Below are 19,434 nucleotides of genomic sequence, written 5' to 3'. Positions count from 1 at the left end.
AAATAATTTGAAAATAAGAGTTATGTAATTTTGTCAAATATACCTAGCTGTTTTGAAACAACTTTTAAAGCTCGACAAAAATTTGGAATAAAAAAATCTCCAACAAAATGATGAAACAAAAAACAATTGGTTTATTATTTATAAATAATTACCGTTCACGACTTTTGCAGTTATGCAGGAAATTTTTTGTTGAACCAAGCAAAGACTAACAATTTTTACAGCAATTAATGATATCCAAAGTTCTGTAATTACATGGAAGGCTTGTAAGTGAAATTCTATGTAAGCGGAAACTGTCTCTCTTAGGATTACGTTGAGAAATTGAAATCAGAAGCTGTAAGTCATTTATACTTTGCAATTGAGTTATGTAAATATGATTCCTCAATAGATTAATTTTTATAGCTCATGTAACATATATACGTATCTATTTATTTATACAGATATATAGGGTATTTTCCTTGAGGCAACACCTATGAAGTATTTTAGCACAAGTAAGAGTAAATGACAATAATCAGACTCCGCACGAGGGCCCTCTTTCACAATAGGTGTGGGCATGGGAGTGTATTGTACAAAAGAGAATCCATTGAGCAAACTCTGACTTTTCCCACTCATGCCCAATTACTTCACATTTGCAGTTTCAAAAAAAAAACCCTGCCCATGTATCTAATATGTAATGTAATTTATATTTAAAACAATATTAATATAACCATATATATTTCTATAAATTAGCTTCTCTTACTTAAGCAGTGCTTGCAAATAATCGACCCTTTTTTCATAGTCATGCGTTTCATCATCAACAATTTAAAATTAAACCTGATAACATAAGGTATAGTTAGTGAATCAAATCGTTATTTTAACGTAAGTACGTAAAAGCATGAAGCAGTCTCTCACTGGGCTGAATAGTTCCTGTGTAAAGAAAAAAAAAGTAGGGTAATTGTATAAACATCTGTCTGTTACATGATCGATACAACTACTATTTATTAAGTTGAAATGCACGTAACATGCAATTCAGCATACTAAATACGAATCTAATCATCCATAGTTCAGCACAGAGCAAAGCATATCATCGATGATACTTACTTATTTTTTTCGTTAACTATGGAATGATACCTAAAATAATCTTGGCCACTGTTTTGAAACTGAACTATGTCTCTCAAATTTATAGGTACTGTTCTAGGGTACAAATTGCTGTGATGAATAACTCAATGTATACCAACGATGAATTCACTTGTCTTTATGTTTAGTTCAAATAATCACTAAATATAATAATAGGAATCAAATATCCATCATCATTAAAATCTTAGTATGATCGAGTGAAGTAATTTACACTTAGATCCAAAGTAGTTGTGAGCATAAACCGTAATCATATGGGCTTACCTCATACTTGCCTAGAGAGCAAATAAGGACTTGTCTTGATCTTTATTAATTTGGCGCTGAGCATTTGTGTTAGTAGTCGTTGCAGTAGTCGTGGAAGGTATGGTGGGTATGGTGGGTAGCGCCTCGGCCGCAGCTGCTCTCTCAGCTAGAAATCTTTCGAACTCAAATGATGTTAATGATTCCTGGTCCCCTTGGGCACCGGGCTGAAATTAAAACAGGAAAATGCAATTCATTATTATGGTTAGGTAAAATGGCTGTGCTGTGATAATTTTTTCAGCTAGTTTACTTTTCCCAAACTATGAAATATGTGACTCTAAATTTGTATACCCTAAATCACAGCATCTATGTGAATAACAACTTTTACCATAAATGTTGACAATTCTTCTGTACTAGAGAAAAAGATTGTAGAATTAATACATAACATGATTTTTCCAACTCGGAAATCGCAGTTTGAGATACTTATAAAACGAATGCTGAAGAATTTTTAAGATATCACAATTTAAAAAAAACTCCACGAAACCCCAAGGTAATCCTTTGGTCTTTTTTCATATACGAGTAGTACTCTAGTATCCATTGAGTGTGAACAAGTCACTCCAAATGCAATTTCTCTTTTGATTGGTAGAAACTAAACTCTGCACTTACTAGACTTCGATGAATGTAGTCCATGGTTTATCAATGATACGGACCCTTGTTAAACAGTTTGAGCTTCACTGAGTTGATAGAAGGAGCAATGGAACTAGTTTTTAAGAACTTCAATCGATCTGTCATGCAGATTTGACTTTACTGCAATTAATATGGACTGAACTTGACAGAAAACCAAATTTATAAAACATATAGGACACATGTATAGAATATATTGAATAGAATGTAACATAGGGCAAGAGCTTAATCAAATTCGACAATTGAAGGAAGAAAATACACGCTGCGAAAATACAAGTGCATAGATAACAAGTTAATCACTCACCGTACGATCCAGCCAAGCAGCCATCTCGTTGAATTCAGATTCTTGGTTTAGCTGAGCAACAGAAGAAAACAAACATTCAGCAAAACCAAATACCAAGGCAAGCAGAAAAAAATATATCAACTGTGCCTAAAAATTGACATCACGTTTTGAAAACAAAGCAAAAACACAAGTTCTTTTCATAAAATAGAAATTTGAGATGGAATCCTTATTTTGGTAGCATGGTGAAGAAAAAGGAAAAACTTAGCCATTGTTGCACAAAAACTTTGAGTACATATTAATTCGGTGAAAAAATCACGTCTTTTGTATTATTAAAGCAATTTACAAACATCACAAAAAAGCCAACGCTGTTGCACATCACCATCATAACTTCTGAATAAAATACAATTACAAAAAAAGACAATCTTACGACATTAATCCTGAAAGTGTTGCAATAGTTATTAAACAAGCAATTAAAATCATTCTCAATTAAATATCGAACCTATTGTAAATTTGTAGAGGTGCCTTATGATGCCGAGTAATGTTGATTAAAGTTTTTGTTTTTGAAAAGCTCAAGAATACATTAAACTACCTGAAGAATTGTCACAATGTAGTTACAATGAATGACTGAAATATTATCAGGTTACTATTACGTACAGCAGTTGCCGGAGCAGCAGTTGTTGTGTTCTGTGAGGGTTGGTTAGGGTTATTTCGATTGAGAATGGCTGAGCTTAAACTTCCCCCGCTCACCTGTTGTTCAGTATTATCCTCGTATCTGCTACCACTGCAAAAAAGCAATATGATTTTGAGTCAACTCTAACAAATCATTGTCTAATGATTTGTTAATCTAATAGTTATCCGTGATAATAACTGAGCAGCACATGTTAATCATGCAGAGTACGACGGATAACATTAAGTGCGAGCATACTGGTAGCATTGCACCATCATATGTATGTTACACAGTGTGCAGGTAATGCACAATTATGTCAGTAAAGAATTATTTTGTCATCTCGATAAATTATTTAGTATAAATAATTATGTAAGCTGTAATCCAAGATTTGAAAAAACATTGTTTGACGTCAAGACAGAACGGGTGTTGCAAAGTAATAATAAGTTTCGTTTTATAGGATTTTTCGTTGCATTTACATTTATGAAAACGTCAAGATATCAAAATTAAGTTAGTATTACACTGTACTGACATAAGCTTCTGCACTCAGGGCAAAAATCTTGCACCATTTTGATCAGCAAAATATAGTGTGTACAGAATGAATCCAGCACCACAAGTAACACAAATACCAGCATGCACCCACTATGTGTACATTTTGTTATCTGGGTAGATCAAGTCATCTCAAGATATTACAATACACCATGAACCAACTTACAATTTGTAATGCAAGTGATAAGCTTTGTTTCAACTGTACACCGATTTAACGAGAATCATAAGCCAAAATAATTCAGTAATGGAAAAGAACGTAAAATTCTGAAGAATACTCCTAGAGTAGCTTTCAATAGATAATTATTAGTTACATAAGATATTGATTTCAATTACCTGTTTTTTGTTGTTTCGTAAGTAGCAGTACGCGACTGGGCAAACATGTCAAATTCGTCATTGTCACCTTCTTTTTCTTTAGGCTTCTCTTTCCTCAAATCACTTGCTCTCGAAGCACCATCCACCACACCTATTCACACAAAGTAAGATGATACACAGTTAGCTTTGTTTCCAGTTTAATCAAGTACTGAATATACTCTGTTAAAATGATGATGATTGAAGAAATCTCTGATACACAAATTGGTGACAAATAACAATGTATTAAAAGTTATTTTTAATCAGGTACTAGGCCATACAATTAAAGTAATGAATAACAATTCAATTGTGATGTACAATATTGAAACATTTGTTATTCGACAATATTTTGTGAAACTGCATACTTCCGAATACAATTTTTATTTTAAGCTAGGCAATATACCAAATCGGAAATATTTTCAAAGTACAAAAGTATGAAACTGATGAGATTTCTTAAATTGACTAAAAATAACTTACATCGCTTTGAGCGGAGATGCTAATTTCATTAATTCAAATTTACAGTGTCTAAAAGTTATTTTACCCATAAAAGCTGAACACCTAATACCATAGTAATATTATACAAATCAGGTTTTATATTAAAATATCTGTGATCGCAGAGAAATCTATAGCGCAAATGAGAAAAGAGAGCTAAGTTGAATTAAACATTCCCTACATGAATATGAATCGAATTTAATTTAAAAAAACAAGTAGCTAAAATGTAGATGTAGTTTTTAGACTTACTGATGCTTGCTAATTCTTTTCCCAAGCTGTCTGTTCCGTCTGATAAGTCGATTAGTGATTCAGCTTCGCGTTTGCTCAAAACAGGAGCGGCATTAACACGTGCATCATTTGGTGGTTGGCCAATGGTCTGTGCCAGTATAGTACTAGGAGGTGTTGCCTTATTTTTCGTGTATCGGGTGTAGCGCAGAAACAAGTTGTTAAGTTCGTCATTCACACGAAGCAATTCAGCAGTCATTTCGTCATGGGCGAGCTTACCAATTAATTCTACAACTCGTTCTTGCATTGCTTTGCAGGTGGCATGTAGCTCCTAAAATATTAATGCAACATTAAATATTCATAACATTAAAACTTTACTCAAAATATACAGTTATATCAGAAGTAACACGCTCAATGAAATTGCATTTTCTACAACTAATCGTTGGTGGACACTTGTTGCCACATTGAGATTCAAACAAGGGATACCAAAAGTGATTGTTTCAACCATTGGACTTAGAATTATGAAATAAGTAAAAGAAAATTGGATAATATAACAAGTGAAGCAAATAACTATCACTATACCGTAAGAAGTTCCAAGTCAGCTGGATCTGGTTGCTGATTAGCCGTTTGATTTGGATTCGTTAGATGTGTTAGCATCTCAGCAAGAACGCGCATATTACCCTGAACAACATCCAACTCACTCTGTAACTTGGCCAGCTGTGGTTCTGTAAGTTGAGCAGGTACGTTGCTCCCTTGGACTGCCAGCGGCACGGGAAGTTGTTCACCTACCGGTGGAACTGCCAATGCCGTGGTCTGCTCACTTTCTGGTACACTCTGATAAGTCACTTTCTGTTGTTAATAAAGACATTAAAGAAAAGTAAACAACTAAGCTTTAAATAAAAGCGTAAATTACGATTTTATCTACAGACAACGAATAACTGTCCTATCTCTTCTTATCAAAATATCTGAAATCTTATAAATATCTCGCTTATGCTTGGTGACTGAGGTATGAACTACATACATTGTAAATAGCTTATCAGGTATGAAAAAAATAATTCCTGATATACAACACGATCACGAAAAATATTGTCTCAAACAGCAGCATGTTTCTGGCGAACGTAGCAATATGATTCACTTGGATAGGTGTTCAAAGCTTCAAGAGATCATATTTTCAATGAACAATGTATGATCCATACAGATAATAAATTGGTCAGAACTAGCATAGGTATATTTATATTTACCCGTTGGGGGGTAATTATTGGTGCCATAGCATCAAGATCAGTCATGGGAAATTCAATTCCTTTTTGTTTAAGCTCTTGATAAACTTGCACAACTCCTTGAGTATGAGGCTGATGTCGGAAAGTTTCAGCCCAAGCTTGAATGAGGCTCAACACTTTTTCCTGTACTGCTGTAGGTGGTTCATTTTTTGGACCAATTAATTTAACCAGCTCCAGTACAAACTCTCGTGAACAAGCCAGCGCATGAAAACACTTGCCACAGTTTTTCACACATGTTTCAAGAACCTAGAACAAATAAATAACAGTTATCATTTTATAAAAAACTGTCAAACGTTGTCACATTCTCAAAGCCATATTTGTAGGAATTATTTCTTTCCTCTACGAATACGTGATATACCGGCAGTTAAAAGAAACTGTTATTTCTGTTCAAAAATATTGCATCTTTTGCCACAGGGAATAAAACACAGGTAAATAATAAATACATGCATGTTGGTGATTACGTTCAAGCCAGTGGTCAACGTTAGCTGCTATGCATACTAATGTTAGTTGAAAAAGAACAACGAAGCAAAATGATGTAAAGACCCAGAATTGAAAATTTTCTCAAATCTCTCGAAGTCTAATACATCCATAAAATCATAAGTATTGAATTTTACAACAAAACTCAATTCGGAAAAAGTTGAGAACGTTCAGTTACTAACTAAGACCACTAGGTTCAGTTTCATGATACCGTGCTATTAAGAGAAAGAAAATTGTTTTTGCTCACACTTTAGAAATTCAGAAATTATTTAGACTTTTAGAAATTACTAACAGTGAGAGTGTACATAACGATGGTATAGTTCTTTCCAGCTGCCTGATTCAATCTCCGTCGAATAGCTTTGACTGCATCCCGAGGTCCGTCTTCAGTCTCATTAATGATATCGCATATTTCCATATTAAGTGCCCAATTCTCACTTGGCAGGCTTCCATCTGTAGCCTGTTCTGTAATTTTATATCACAATGTCTCAATTATTCTACGACATGTTGAGTTAGAGTAACAGCGCATAATTGGCTTCATAATTGGTTCAACTTGTAGATATCATTTATATTCCTACTGCCATGCAAACTGCGACATGCGAGTAAAAAATTTGAGTGAGGGGATTCTTTTGGTGGTTTTTTAAATTTACTCAGAATAAGTTTCAGCCAAAAATAGAATTTAAACCTGTTTACAAGATCCAGTTTAAAGTGAATTGGATCTTATGGCAAGTGCCCATTAATGGATGATGAGACAATGTAATTTAATTATATTTTCAGGGAAATATTGATATTAATATCATTGCATCATTATTCGGAGGAATTTTATTGCAAATATTATTATGAATTTTCACCAGGTCAGACCTTCGCAACAGCTCAGTAAAAAAAATATGGACAAAAAAAATTTCACTAATTAAACGTTCCGCTTCTGCTTCTGATGGTTCAGCACATAATTGGTGCACTGCAATGTTCATTAGTAAATCTACGGTAACCAAAGGAAGAAGGGAATATAAAGAATAAAGATAGAAAGAAAAACCAAGGAGTGCTACAACAATGTGGTACAGAAAATAATCAATAAAACAAAAGTACTAAAAAAACCGCGACACGCCAAGACAATAGTATTGAACGTTTACGTAATAATGCAGTAAGTTTCCTATTAAACGAATGAAAATATGATCAAATAAACATTTCGATGGAAACAGCTCGGCTTATACGGCGAACTATGAATCTCACCTATTCTTTGACCAACTGGCGTAGAAAATGGATTCACATTTACGCCGAAAAAAGACATTTTTTTTACTGTTATGCCGTATTTGAATGTTAGAACTTTGCACACTGCCTCTCGGTTCACTACCGCATAAGTAAGTAATCTGACGGTGAATTTATCGGCAAATTATTGACGGTCAATAACAATTCATCAAATTTTCACTCTCCCGATGTGTCACGTAGAGATAATCATATGACACCGTACTAGTGGAGTACTGCGGCTAGACGTCAAATCATGTTTTCCCCGACCAATGCTACCCGATTTTTCGTGACGTAGTTGCGCTGCATGACCGCCTATTGGCTCAAGAATCAAAATGGCCGCCTCAATTGTATGTACTCCTGCTACGCATATTCAAACGCCTCGGAAGACAAGGCGCAAGTAATGCCCGTTCGGATAATGAGTGTAGCGAATTAGGATTCATCAATTGCGTATATATATATATTATGACAGTTTGTCATTTTTTATGCACACTTTACTTGAAAACTGAGGCGTAATGCCGCCATATTTACGATCGATATATTTTCAAATCAGAGCACAGTTTGAAATTCAACAATCACGAATTTCTGTAATCTAATTTTCAAGGTTTTGAATCGAATCATGCGACAAAAATCTTTACCATTGAAATTTGATTGTTTTTAATTCATTTTATTGTTAGTATCGAATGTGGATTTGGTAACGTGGCGAAAACAAAGAATTGATAGTAATGTTGAATGAGGCATTTCATCAGGCTCACTGCTACGAAAGTATAAATATCTATATTGCTATGGAAACCAGAAAGTACTTCATTGATGTAAACATCAAGTAAATATGAATGCTGAGGTTGGACCATATATCAAACCATCCCACATTTTGAGCTAGCTGATTATACGTGAAATTTGACTACTAAAATTATTCATGTGAGTCAACGTTTCATATAACTACATACAATAGTTTCTTTATTGTGTGGTTCATCTAAACATACAAAAATAAAATGAAGAGTTTTGAGAACGCAGTGTACATGATGAAGGCTGAAGACAAACCGATAATATTGCAAGAATCCGCAGAACCTGGGGTGATAGACCAAAAAATGCTTGTGGCTTTAATAATTGACCAAGGGCCAAAAAAGGAGGCTGGACGATTGTTTGTAGAGGATGGAATAAATCTGGAGGAAGTGACAGAAATTCGAATTGAATTTCTTAGTAAGATACGTACGAATGTTATGTGGGATCCAACACATAGTCGCGATAGGGCGTCAAAAGAACATTAAATAAAAGCTGATAGTCTCAAATCGAGTGTACGAATATGAAGATTGAGAAAACTTCGTGCTAGCTGTTGAGATATTTTTCTCTTTTTGTAACGAGTCAATGTGGACTACGAACTAAAATAAAAAACGACTCACAGCACGGGATACTTTCTGTCACTATGAGTAGCGTCTTCGTGTAGTGTTGAATCCCATTTCGGAACAAAAAGCTTCTTTATACTCATTACTTTTATCTTTTTTAGATATTTTAAATATAGACCATCTATGGTTAATGCCAAACTTAGTGAAATTGAAACTGAGCAACAATAAAATTGAAAGGATTGTCAACTTGGACGTCCTGATTAATTTGAAAGAGCTTGACTTGTCCTTCAACCACATTGAAACTATGGAGAATTTGAACCACCTGAAATGTTTGGAAATTTTATTGCTGTATGAGAATCAAATTAGTCTTATTCAGGGAATCGACGATTTGAATGAACTTACAATCTTCAGTATTGGAAATAACAATATTGCCGATTGGCATCATGTAATTCATTATTCTTTTACATAAGTTCTAATTTCGTTTCAAATTCAGTTTATTTTTTGTTTCGCTTTATTTAAGTATCACCTACAAATTTTTATGATTTTTCCAATCATAGAATCAACCAATCTTGAATTATTGCAGCTATTATTGAATTAGTGCATAGTAATTAAACTATTATTGCCAGCTATATCTAGGACTGCAACTTGCTTAAATTGGATGGTCAGTATGATTGCTAAATTTTTACAGGTCATGTATTTACGAAAATTCAAAAAATTACGGAGTTTAAATGTGTCTGGAAATTCGTGCATGGAACAAGAAGGATATTTAAACTATTTGATTGCCTTTATACCACAATTAATCTACCTTCAGTACAAAATGATAACGGATCAAGAACGCCAGGCTGCCACTGACGAACATTAGTAAATTTTATATTTCCCATAAATCGACAGAGATAGATTGATTTTTAAAAGTCTACTAATGCTCATAATTCAGAGCATTTTTAATATCAGCAGATATTACAGATCATCATGGGCTATAAATATTACTGCAAAAAATTTGCAAGAAGAAATTAATAATGCTTTCTACAAGTTTTATCCTAAATTTGTTTTAACAAAATTAACGATGATCAATTTTTATATTTGAATGTTCTAGTCGAATCATCAGTAATTTATTGGAAGAAGAAGCTAAGGAACAAGAAAAGTTGGACAAGCAAGCAGCATTTGAGGAAAACGTTGCATTATTATCCATATCTTACGTGGAATATCTCGATGACGACTACTTGTTCAATAAAATGTTTGAAAAAGACAAGGGTAATTATGAAAGAAAGAAACTTTTGTCTTGTAATACTTTTTGCTTTTACCAAGAATACATTAAATATTGTTCTCCTTATCATGACATGAATACTTTTTACTTGGTATCAAACTATGCTTATTTTTCGGTGATGAGATTTTTATTTCGTTAATCCAGCGCTATTGGAAAAGTTTGATGAGATATGTAAAATTCTGATAGAATATTATAGAATGGGTTTTAGAAACACCATACACTTATCACTTTGTATCGTGTTTGTGAATCGTATTCTACGATATTCTTTGATATCTATAAATCTTGATCTATCAATGCCTATTAGGTTTTTGAAGCAGAAAGATGTTCAATAAATAAAATCTCTGTGATGAGTGTCAATTTGACCATATGGTTTGAAAATTAGATGTCTGACAACATGTGAAATTCAAATTTCGATTTTGAAATGCTTTTCTACAGAAGGTAACGACTTCTTAACACTCAGCGAAGATGCACGATCTGCATATGCAGAGTATAGAGTAAAGTTCATGGAACTTTGCAAAGATTTGTATGAACTGGGGCTAGCTGAACAAATCCGAAGGTCCAACGAAATAAAGATGTTTCAAGATTTAGTCACTAAAGGTGAAGATGATATTCAGAAAGATTCCCAAATGTAAGTATCAGATACACCTTACTTAATTTATATAATAATGATATGTGTATAACTGTAAATGTCAATAATTAGTAAACATAAATCACAGATTCTGTCAATTATTCGAACTATTAAAATAATTTTAGAGTAATCAGACTTTCATTAAATTACAAGGGTAAATATACAAACAATTATCAATCATATTCCTCGGTCAAACAAATTTATTAGTGTTATTTTTCAATTGAAATTTTTTTGGGTAAAGAATGATGGATGAAATAATGGAAAGAAAGGCTGAAATCTTAGCAGATGTAAAAGCACTTATGCAATCAATGACTGAAGAGTTGGAGACTGAAGTTCTCGAGGAAAAATTAGAGAAAGCTCGTCAGCTGTCCGAAGAGTTCAGTGACTTGGTAGCTAGAACCTGGACAAAGCTCATGCACAAGGAAGTGATTCTTCATGACCAAATGGAAGTGTGTATGCTTTTATTTATCGCTGGTGTTGAATGAATTAATGGTATTCATTTCAGCTATTCATATAGTTTCACATAAGGCAAAGTTACTCATACACAATGAACATTTGATTCGGATTATCCACTTGATTAGAGTTCTCCAAATACCACATATTAGCTGCTAAAGCTAATGTTGATCAAGCAAATTAATTAGACACACTTGCAATGTTTAACCTACAACTTTTTATATACCTATATTGATTTCAACAAATACTGATAATTACATGCTAGTAATTACATATTTGCAGGATATAAACGAAGTGTTTAAACAGCACATAACAGATATGGTTGGATCGTTCTTAGAAGCCGCCCAGAATATATTCTCATTAATGAGAAATCTGGAAGCCGAATATACAGACAACATTGCTGGAATAGCTAGTGTTGTTATGAATACAAGTCAGGCTACGGAAGATAGTAAAATGTCACCTAGTGTAACGGAAATAATCGGTGATAAGGACATCTTGAGTAACAATTTAGCAGCATCCCACGATCTTCATCTACAGGTATGAAGATATACATATTTAAGTGCAGGAATAAAAATTAAGCTATTTCAAATCAACAAGTACTGTTTTTCATTGCCTACTTCTTTCAAGCAGTTGATGCGATGCAAGCAATGATCAAAACCACACGGTAAATGACATGGGTTCTAATAAAATTCTTTTAATTTCCGCTCATACAGATCATCGATGGGCGTGAAGACCGTCTAACAAGTCGACTTAATAGTTGGCTTGAAGGAAAGATTGAAAAATTGGAAGAGTAAGTAGTGTCATAACTATTGTGATGGTTTAAAGCACAAATGTCCAAGATATACGAGATGCATCTCGTTCTTAAAATAGACTAAGGATTGGGAAATTTGTGAACTCTATTTTTCGAGCATTAACCATATTAGTAAAGTTGAGGTGATCTTTGTTTTTGTGTTTTGAGGAATGAAAGTAACCGAAACCGTCAGAAGATACTAGAAATTTCTCATTTTCTTGAGTGCCAGCGGGAAGAATTTGATGCACTCCAATTACAACAGCCGATGTACGTCAACACTGATAATCCAGACATTGCTGCAGTACTTGAGCAATAGAACATGAAGCAACTGATTTCTTATAATTTTATCCATTTCTACTATTTATTAGTACCTGTTTCAGATATAACATACTTGAAAAACTTCATTGTAAATAAATTCATACAAAAAATATTTTCATTTCTTATCTAAATTTTACAGTAAAAAAATTTATTGTATTCGCCATACATCGCAGTTCTGTGACATGGGGGCTGGTACGGCGTGACATATTATTGCTGTTAGCTTTAGTAGTTTCACTTCTTTTTCAAGCTCTGGATGTACATATCCAAACCCTTTTGTACCTGAGGTTGCTCTAAGAAGCCAATGAATATTTTGACATCAAAATCTCGATTTTTTTCAAGCCATGAAAGTGCTGACTTCCTTAATTGATTCTTCGTTGCTGACCTTGCAGCAGCTGTAGAATAAAATTTGTATTAGCATTTCTGCATTCTAAAATAATAACACAGTTTAATATTATCACATGCAAACATATGTTTTGAGCATGTAATGCCGCTGATCTATTGTAATAATGTTAAAAGATTACCACATAATACTCACGTGATATTTTAGCATAAGCAGCAATATATTTTTCGCACTTAGCGATTGCTTCCTCTTTATTTGTAGCCAATTCATCGACCAGGCCAATTTTTAGTGCCTCTTCTGGAGTGTAAAGGGAACCTCTGTATATAAAAGCCAATTGTTACACTTACATGAGGGAAGTTACATTAAATTTTTTCCGATTCTATCAATTAAAGTACTGAAAACACTTGTTACATGTTCAGGCAGGACCGATTGGGCCACCTCTATTGATTTTATAGATCATTCCACTTTTCTGCATTTTTCAATGAGCTCAAACGTTTAAACAAGGAGAGTTATCATTACGATCAACACTAATATTTTTTTACACTTGGTCACGAAAAAAAATAGCGTAAGATTCCAGCTTGCCATCAGAAATCTTGTACAATTTTCGAACTAAAGTATTGGGATTTCCAAATTTGTAGAAAATAATTTAAGTTTCTGTGAATTGTGACAACTTCCATTGCTTCAAAATTCATCGAAAAATATTAAATCTGAACTGAAGCCAATGGAAGAATGTTTCTCTTCGAAAATATGAAGTATTTGATTGCATATTTATAAGTTCGTGAAGTCAATGGCGATGGCCTTGTAAAAAGTGACCATCACTTTCCTGGCTACTTCGATTTAGATGAAATTTGATGAACAGATAGGCATCGGCGATCTCTCCAATTAAATGAAATGTGATGGAACTCCCACCCTTATAAATATTGAAGTGCATAATTCATCGATATTTGTAGAGAGAAAATAATAATAATTACCGCAACAGTGATATCTCTGCTTGGCGTTGACCGATCACATTGACAAATGTATCCTGGAACCATTTTGGAGCAATTATACCCAATTGTGTTTCGTTCAATCCTATTGTATGCTTTCCTTCAACGAACACTCGATACTCACACGACGTTGCGAGGAGGCAGCCACCTGCAGGACTAGCACCCTGAAATTTGCATAGTATGATTCGAATGGAATATGATACACGAATTTTGTATTTACTTTTCTATATTTGAGCTATTTCGGTTATTTGATGTATTTACCAACTATTCAGTATAGGATCTGGTTATTATTATTGCTATTACAATGCCATGACTAGTTTCGAGGAATCTTCATCAAGAATTTCAAGATATTTATTTCTATAATATTTATGACAAAAGGTTGATTACAATGCATTATCAGAACTTTTACACAAATAATTGTCTATATTCATGTAGAGCTGATTAGACTTTGTGAAAAAATAAGTCAAATGACATTCTTTTCGTATTCCTGTCAAAATCCAAGATTGAATTCAGAAATTTAGAACTTGTTTCATTGCTAGGCATTTCTTATTAAATTTAAATGTTGAAAATAAAGAAAATAAAGATGATGGCAAGTCAGGTGAAGACAAAGTTTTCCCCATATACATATATAACATGAAAATAACAACAAATTTGTTGAACATACATTGATTGCAGCTGCAGTAGGTAGCGCTAAACCATACAACGTCAACCAAAGGTCCTGAAGTGCACGCCAAAAGCTGTCTGCACGTTTTAAGTCTGGCTTATACATCTCCAAAATATCTAATCCAGCTGAAAATACTTTTGGCAAAGCTGAGGTCAATATAACACCTCGGCATTTGCTTTTCTCCAGTTCTTGAAGGTTATAATTAAGTTCTGTGATGAACTCCAAATTTAAACTGTTTACTGGTGGTTTATTCAACGACACTGTTGCAATACCTGTGTATTCAAAACAATATAATTATTTGAGCAATGCAAGATTATGATTCATGGAAATTGGATCATAGAAAAGAAATGTTCTAACAATTTTATTTTCGTCACACTACCCATTCTCTCACTGACCTGGTTGGTAGGTTACAAGCTCATAAAGAAAGTTACAGAAGAAGTGTGTTCAACATGTAAATTGAATGTGAAGATAAGCCAGTGAAATCAAAAAATTATGGATCGTTGAAAATAATAGCTGAATAGCATACCAGCATTTAAAGATGACATTTAGAACAAAGATCCTGAGCCTCTGATCTTGAAAATAGATAGACAAGGTCGACAAAAAGTTGTAAATTTTTCAGACCTCTTGTGAAATTATAAAGACTGATATACTAAAATGATTATCCAAAATATACTTTTTACAAGACCTGTGCGGTAACTTTTTCATTACATGAAAAATTTCAAGGGAGAGAAATTTTGTGTCGAGTTTCTAAACCAATTATCTGCCAGCTATAAAATATAGTAAGAGATGTTACAAATGAAGTTGAAGTTAGACCCAAGATTAAAAATTTTGCGAAATCTCATGGAAAAATGATAGTTATATAGGATTATAGATATAGCATTGCATTGTAATTGCAAAAAGTTTCATTAGGTCATCATATGAAACCACTAGCTTTAGTTTCATACTCTTCATTGCACTATCGTGGAGTCAAGGTGACGGAACAATTGTAAATATATTATGATTATACAATCACACATATATGATATAGCAGGCTTGATCTTATGACATGATCTTTGTATTTCTCATGTGTTTACAACTAATCAGGGTCGTTCAGTTATTAGATGCATAATCAACTTTATTTGATGTACGTACATACATAGGATATTCAACATCAGTTTAATGTAGTAGTGGAATTTGAATAATAAAGGGAAAGAAAAATCAAAAATCATATAATGTAATGAGTCCTTACTCATTCTTATCCTTACCTGTTTTATCGCTTACATTTACATCAACTAACTTAGCAGCAGATGAATATTGCTTTTTCAACTGACCAATTGTCAGAAACTTAGTAGTGTACCTTCGAAGTGCGGCCATGGCTAGAAAAAATAAACAAGTGTAGCTTAGTAAATTTACAATTTTCAGAAGTGTAGTAAATTAAACTTATAGCAGAGGTAAAGCAAAATGTACTCATTTTGTAGCCGTAACCTCTGAAATTATATCCTAATTTCAAAGTTATATGAAACATCGTTTTTAAGTTCAAGACAGTTTTAGTATATTTCATACATGGACAAAAATGCTAGCAATAAAATATCCCCTGCGTATGTATAACGAATGATACAATGCTTCTACTTAACTCCTGAGTGGAACACATACTCAAAATGGGTCGATCCAAATTCTTGAGGTAAACACTATACACAATGGGGCTGCAACCCTCGGGTTTCTATTGTTCGTTGAAAAATCTGTTAGACAGTTAGTATGGCAAACATGCTGCCTGGCCATTTTTGTCATATAAATATAAATTATTTCAAAATAATTAAAAAATCGATGATGGCAGGTTGAAGAGCACATTTTGAACTATGAAGCCTGTAATTTCCAACTTAATATCTTCAGTAGCATTGAAGATATATTAAGTTAAATAAAAAGCGAAAAACGTCGACTTTGGAAAGTTTAAGGCTTGGAATTGGCAATAGAATTAATAAAATAATCGAAAAAACAACAGACTTTCGAAAACTACAAATCAGACACTTTATTTAAAAAAAGGAACGGTTCTACGATCATTGCAAGTGCAGTAAAAAGTTCAATACCTGTCAAGTACAGTAGAAATCCGGTGTACCACTCAAAGGTTAAATATAAGACTGCACAAATAACATTCATGTGCATAGGTATCGATAACTTGACAAATATTAGCCACTTACCTTGAAATATTACTTACTGGATAGTGTTGTCAGTAAATTGGCTTCAAAATGAAATTTCACTACTAGCCTCCTAACACTGTTATATAATAACTTTTGTCACAAACGGGGGCGATAAAGAATCAGCAGCGATAATTAAAGACGATTAAAGTTAGCGGATATTGTACTTAGGATGATACTATAGACCGTCTGTATCGACAGCGTTTCAGTTGGTCTGACTTGTGGAACGTACAGTTAGGGAGGATTCTTAGGTCCATAAGGAGGATTATCTTCGTGTATAGAGTGTCCATGAAGTAGCGTGGGTACTTATGAGATGGCGTTGCTGTAGCAAGAAGAACGCGTTTAAAAGATGCGCCGAGAATTGTTAAAGCAGGATAGAATTAAGCGTATATTAAAAAAAAATTATTAAATGACATTTTTAAGTCCCAATTAAATAACGTCATTCGTTCCATTTATGAAATCAATTGCTCAAAAATTCGAAATTCATGTAATAAGAATTTTAATTAAACAATTATGAGAAAAGAAAAATGTTTGAAATAATTATTTTGTGGAAGATACGATTATTTTACATCTGCGTGGTCTGTTTGAGCAACTTTTTACAGTACCAACTATGACCAAAATATGTGTTCCCTATCCAAAATCCGAAGTTACTTGCAAGATCTCGGAAGTGGCAAAATCCACAAGTCGACACGTATCACAATTATTTTTCCTCCACAAAACCCTTCAAGTTTAGTATTAAATTTTTTCTTGTATCTCTTTTAGTTTTCGAAATATTCGCCTGGGGCAATTGAAATGGACCACCCTGTATTTTGCTACTTCTCCTTGACATACTTGACTTCATGTATAACGGTCAAGTTCAGATCACCAGATTGAACACTTCTTGCTTATCAACGCCATTCTGGTGATTTATTGCTTTTTGGCGGACACTTGACCAGTTAAAAACCCATATGGGATACTTTTCCTTACCTCTACCCACCATAGTTTGACTATTATCACAGCCTGAGTATCTCACTGATGTGAAATATTACAAAAATGAAATCCCACCCACCTTGCGACCACACAGATAGTTGAGCTCAACGCAGTTAATTGTCCGGTCAAAATAGAGATTCAAGTTTACATTAATTTGCATAAAGCTCAATCTTGATTTGATTGTTTATATCATCAATATGAAAGAAATGTCAAAAGTCCCTATCGATCCCGCATGTGCAAAAAAAGTTATTCAAGGTCAAAGTTCGCAAAAATTAGTTTTTTGCATTTTTCAGCCAAACGGTAAGTTTTACAATAATAATACATTAGCCAAAAATTGTAGAGTATGCAATTATATACAAAAATTGTCTCTACACTTTTTCTCCTAAGAATCACAGTTTTTGAGATATAGCGATTCAAAAGTTGCAACCTCCGTAACAAGCACACACGTTTCCACGCCACCTGTGAGGTAGTGTACACGGTGCGCTTTTTTCAAAGTGATTTCTCCGGTAGGCCAATTCCACGGTTTATTGTGGTCTTGTTTAATAAAATAATAGTACATACATTATGTAACAAGAGAATAAAGTCGGAGATTATTCCCGCGAGTTTCGCTCGGGCAGTAATCACCCGAGGAAATAGTCGACTTTTATTCCTGTGTTACATATAGGACTTTATTTCTGACTCAACTCTGACCACATCTATTGACTCAAAGAGTGGGAATCACTCACGCACGGAAGCTGAGTGTTCTATGTCGACCGCAGCGCGAGCAGGTGGTGCCCTTTTTGTGCAGTTTGTGTTTGCTGTTTTCGTTTTCCTTATTAGGGTCCAGTTGAACCCAACACCTCATTGGGGTCTACTTGATCCCAATACCGACTTTAACGTACAATTTTTAAGTCAGCGCGCTTAAATTAGGGTTATTTCAGCAAGTTGATGAAAAAAAATTGGGAACCCGAATACCGACTTTAACGTACTTGAAGTCAGCGAGTTTGAATCATGATGCAACTATTGGAGGTGATGAAAGCTGTGTGAAACGTAATTAGGGAAAACTATTCGTCAGAATCATAATCTCCTACAGGAACTTCAAAAGCCGTGACAGCCATTTTTTCTTGACAATTGTGTAAATAATATTTTTTTCTGGTTCTGGTATTTTTTTTTTTATTGCGTTCAACTAAATAATCTAATTAAGGATCAGAAAAGAACGTAAATTAATAATTAAAATTGTTTCACACATTTATTAATGAAAAATAAGACAAATATAATTTTAAATTAATCCCATGAGTTGGATGGATATGATCCATCTACATGAGTATCCTCCGAAATTTCTTGTAAATATAGAAAATATTGTGGAAAAGCTTGCTCAGTTATTTGTATCAATAGTAATGAAAATTCTTGTTCTAATGTATCCAATATTATTCGTACTATCGACGAAGATGATGTAAGCCCTGAATACGATCCCACAGATGCCTCGAGCATTGAACAAATTGCGGTAAACACTCGTGTTGATGGATCTCATCCATCCACCTCATGAGATTAAATTTAAATTATAATTATCTTATTATTTATCAATAAATGTGTGGAACAATTTTAATTATTAATTTCCGTCCTTTTCTGATTTTTAATTACATTATTTACTTGAACGTAATAAATATATATATACATATATTTCGTCTCACAATTGAAGCCTCGCAGATTACTATACGAAAACCAGGTTCAAGCCATATAGAGATCGGCTTCTAATTCTCCCAATATTGTAAAAATAATATATGCATAAGCTCTAATCGTAAGCTTCATGAATTTTAGCGCCGTGAAAACCGTACAGTACCAACCTACTTCAAAATGTAATTTGAAATCAAAAGATTGGCTACAGAGAGGTGGGCTCTTCACTACACTACTTATTGTAAAAATAGCATACATGCAGTATAA

At 33.7% G+C, this 19,434-nt stretch overlaps 3 protein-coding genes across 6 annotated transcripts; 1 reads left to right on the top strand and 2 right to left on the bottom strand.

The window, feature by feature from the left end:
• Positions 1–657: 657 nt before the first annotated feature.
• On the bottom strand, positions 658–7,865 carry LOC124409960 (TOM1-like protein 2). Of its 3 annotated transcripts, none has more exons than XM_046887962.1 (10): positions 7,577–7,865; positions 6,642–6,811; positions 5,837–6,118; positions 5,178–5,429; positions 4,620–4,926; positions 3,864–3,993; positions 2,972–3,098; positions 2,339–2,389; positions 1,375–1,577; positions 658–903 (listed from the first exon to the last, which is right to left on the bottom strand). In XM_046887962.1, exons 1-9 carry the CDS (start codon positions 7,632–7,634, stop codon positions 1,386–1,388), a joined length of 1,569 nt encoding a protein of 522 aa, XP_046743918.1. In that variant the 5' UTR covers positions 7,635–7,865; the 3' UTR covers positions 658–903; positions 1,375–1,385. The 3 variants fall into 3 exon arrangements, with proteins under 3 accessions (XP_046743918.1, XP_046743917.1, XP_046743919.1); XM_046887961.1 differs by having other exon boundaries at positions 5,178–5,444; positions 7,577–7,864; XM_046887963.1 differs by lacking the exon at positions 2,339–2,389 and having other exon boundaries at positions 5,178–5,444.
• On the top strand, positions 7,287–12,692 carry LOC124409959 (dynein regulatory complex subunit 3). 2 transcript variants are annotated; one of them, XM_046887960.1, is made up of 10 exons: positions 7,287–7,487; positions 8,654–8,788; positions 9,093–9,376; positions 9,620–9,792; positions 10,025–10,182; positions 10,631–10,823; positions 11,065–11,272; positions 11,559–11,813; positions 11,990–12,066; positions 12,235–12,692. In XM_046887960.1, the coding sequence occupies exons 2-10, from the start codon at positions 8,677–8,679 to the stop codon at positions 12,380–12,382; spliced, it is 1,608 nt and encodes a 535-aa protein (XP_046743916.1). In that variant the 5' UTR covers positions 7,287–7,487; positions 8,654–8,676; the 3' UTR covers positions 12,383–12,692. The 2 variants fall into 2 exon arrangements, with proteins under 2 accessions (XP_046743916.1, XP_046743915.1); XM_046887959.1 differs by lacking the exon at positions 7,287–7,487 and having other exon boundaries at positions 8,278–8,788.
• Positions 12,505–16,565, bottom strand: LOC124409962 (enoyl-CoA delta isomerase 1, mitochondrial-like). The gene is made up of 6 exons (XM_046887965.1): positions 16,549–16,565; positions 15,619–15,729; positions 14,375–14,646; positions 13,696–13,874; positions 12,920–13,041; positions 12,505–12,776 (listed from the first exon to the last, which is right to left on the bottom strand). Exons 2-6 carry the CDS (start codon positions 15,725–15,727, stop codon positions 12,616–12,618), a joined length of 843 nt encoding a protein of 280 aa, XP_046743921.1. The 5' UTR covers positions 15,728–15,729; positions 16,549–16,565; the 3' UTR covers positions 12,505–12,615.
• Between the last annotated feature and the right edge of the window lie 2,869 nt (positions 16,566–19,434).

The sequence above is a fragment of the Diprion similis genome, chromosome 8 (genome assembly GCF_021155765.1).
Source record: "Diprion similis isolate iyDipSimi1 chromosome 8, iyDipSimi1.1, whole genome shotgun sequence".
NCBI lineage: Eukaryota > Metazoa > Arthropoda > Insecta > Hymenoptera > Diprionidae > Diprion > Diprion similis.
Note: the sequence above shows the minus strand (reverse complement) of the source record. Positions and strands in the feature narration are given on the sequence as shown.

What these genes read in the sequence shown, in the direction of transcription:
- LOC124409962 (XM_046887965.1), bottom strand. Translation starts at nt 15,727, where the DNA reads ATGGCCGCACTTCGAAGGTACACTACTAAGTTTCTGACAATTGGTCAG. An exon ending in GCAGAGATATCACTGTTGCG is followed by an intron (nt 13,042 to 13,695) that starts GTAATTATTATT and finishes TTTTATATACAG; the next exon opens with AGGTTCCCTTTACACTCCAG. An exon ending in TGCTTATGCTAAAATATCAC is followed by an intron (nt 12,777 to 12,919) that starts GTGAGTATTATG and finishes TTTATTCTACAG; the next exon opens with CTGCTGCAAGGTCAGCAACG.
- LOC124409959 (XM_046887959.1), top strand. Translation starts at nt 8,581, where the DNA reads ATGAAGAGTTTTGAGAACGCAGTGTACATGATGAAGGCTGAAGACAAA. An exon ending in ATATTGCCGATTGGCATCAT is followed by an intron (nt 9,377 to 9,619) that starts GTAATTCATTAT and finishes AAATTTTTACAG; the next exon opens with GTCATGTATTTACGAAAATT. An exon ending in AATGTTTGAAAAAGACAAGG is followed by an intron (nt 10,183 to 10,630) that starts GTAATTATGAAA and finishes GCTTTTCTACAG; the next exon opens with AAGGTAACGACTTCTTAACA.
- LOC124409960 (XM_046887961.1), bottom strand. Translation starts at nt 7,634, where the DNA reads ATGTCTTTTTTCGGCGTAAATGTGAATCCATTTTCTACGCCAGTTGGT. An exon ending in GCCAGTTGGTCAAAGAATAG is followed by an intron (nt 6,812 to 7,576) that starts GTGAGATTCATA and finishes ATAAAATTACAG; the next exon opens with AACAGGCTACAGATGGAAGC. An exon ending in TACGAAACAACAAAAAACAG is followed by an intron (nt 3,099 to 3,863) that starts GTAATTGAAATC and finishes GCTTTTTTGCAG; the next exon opens with TGGTAGCAGATACGAGGATA.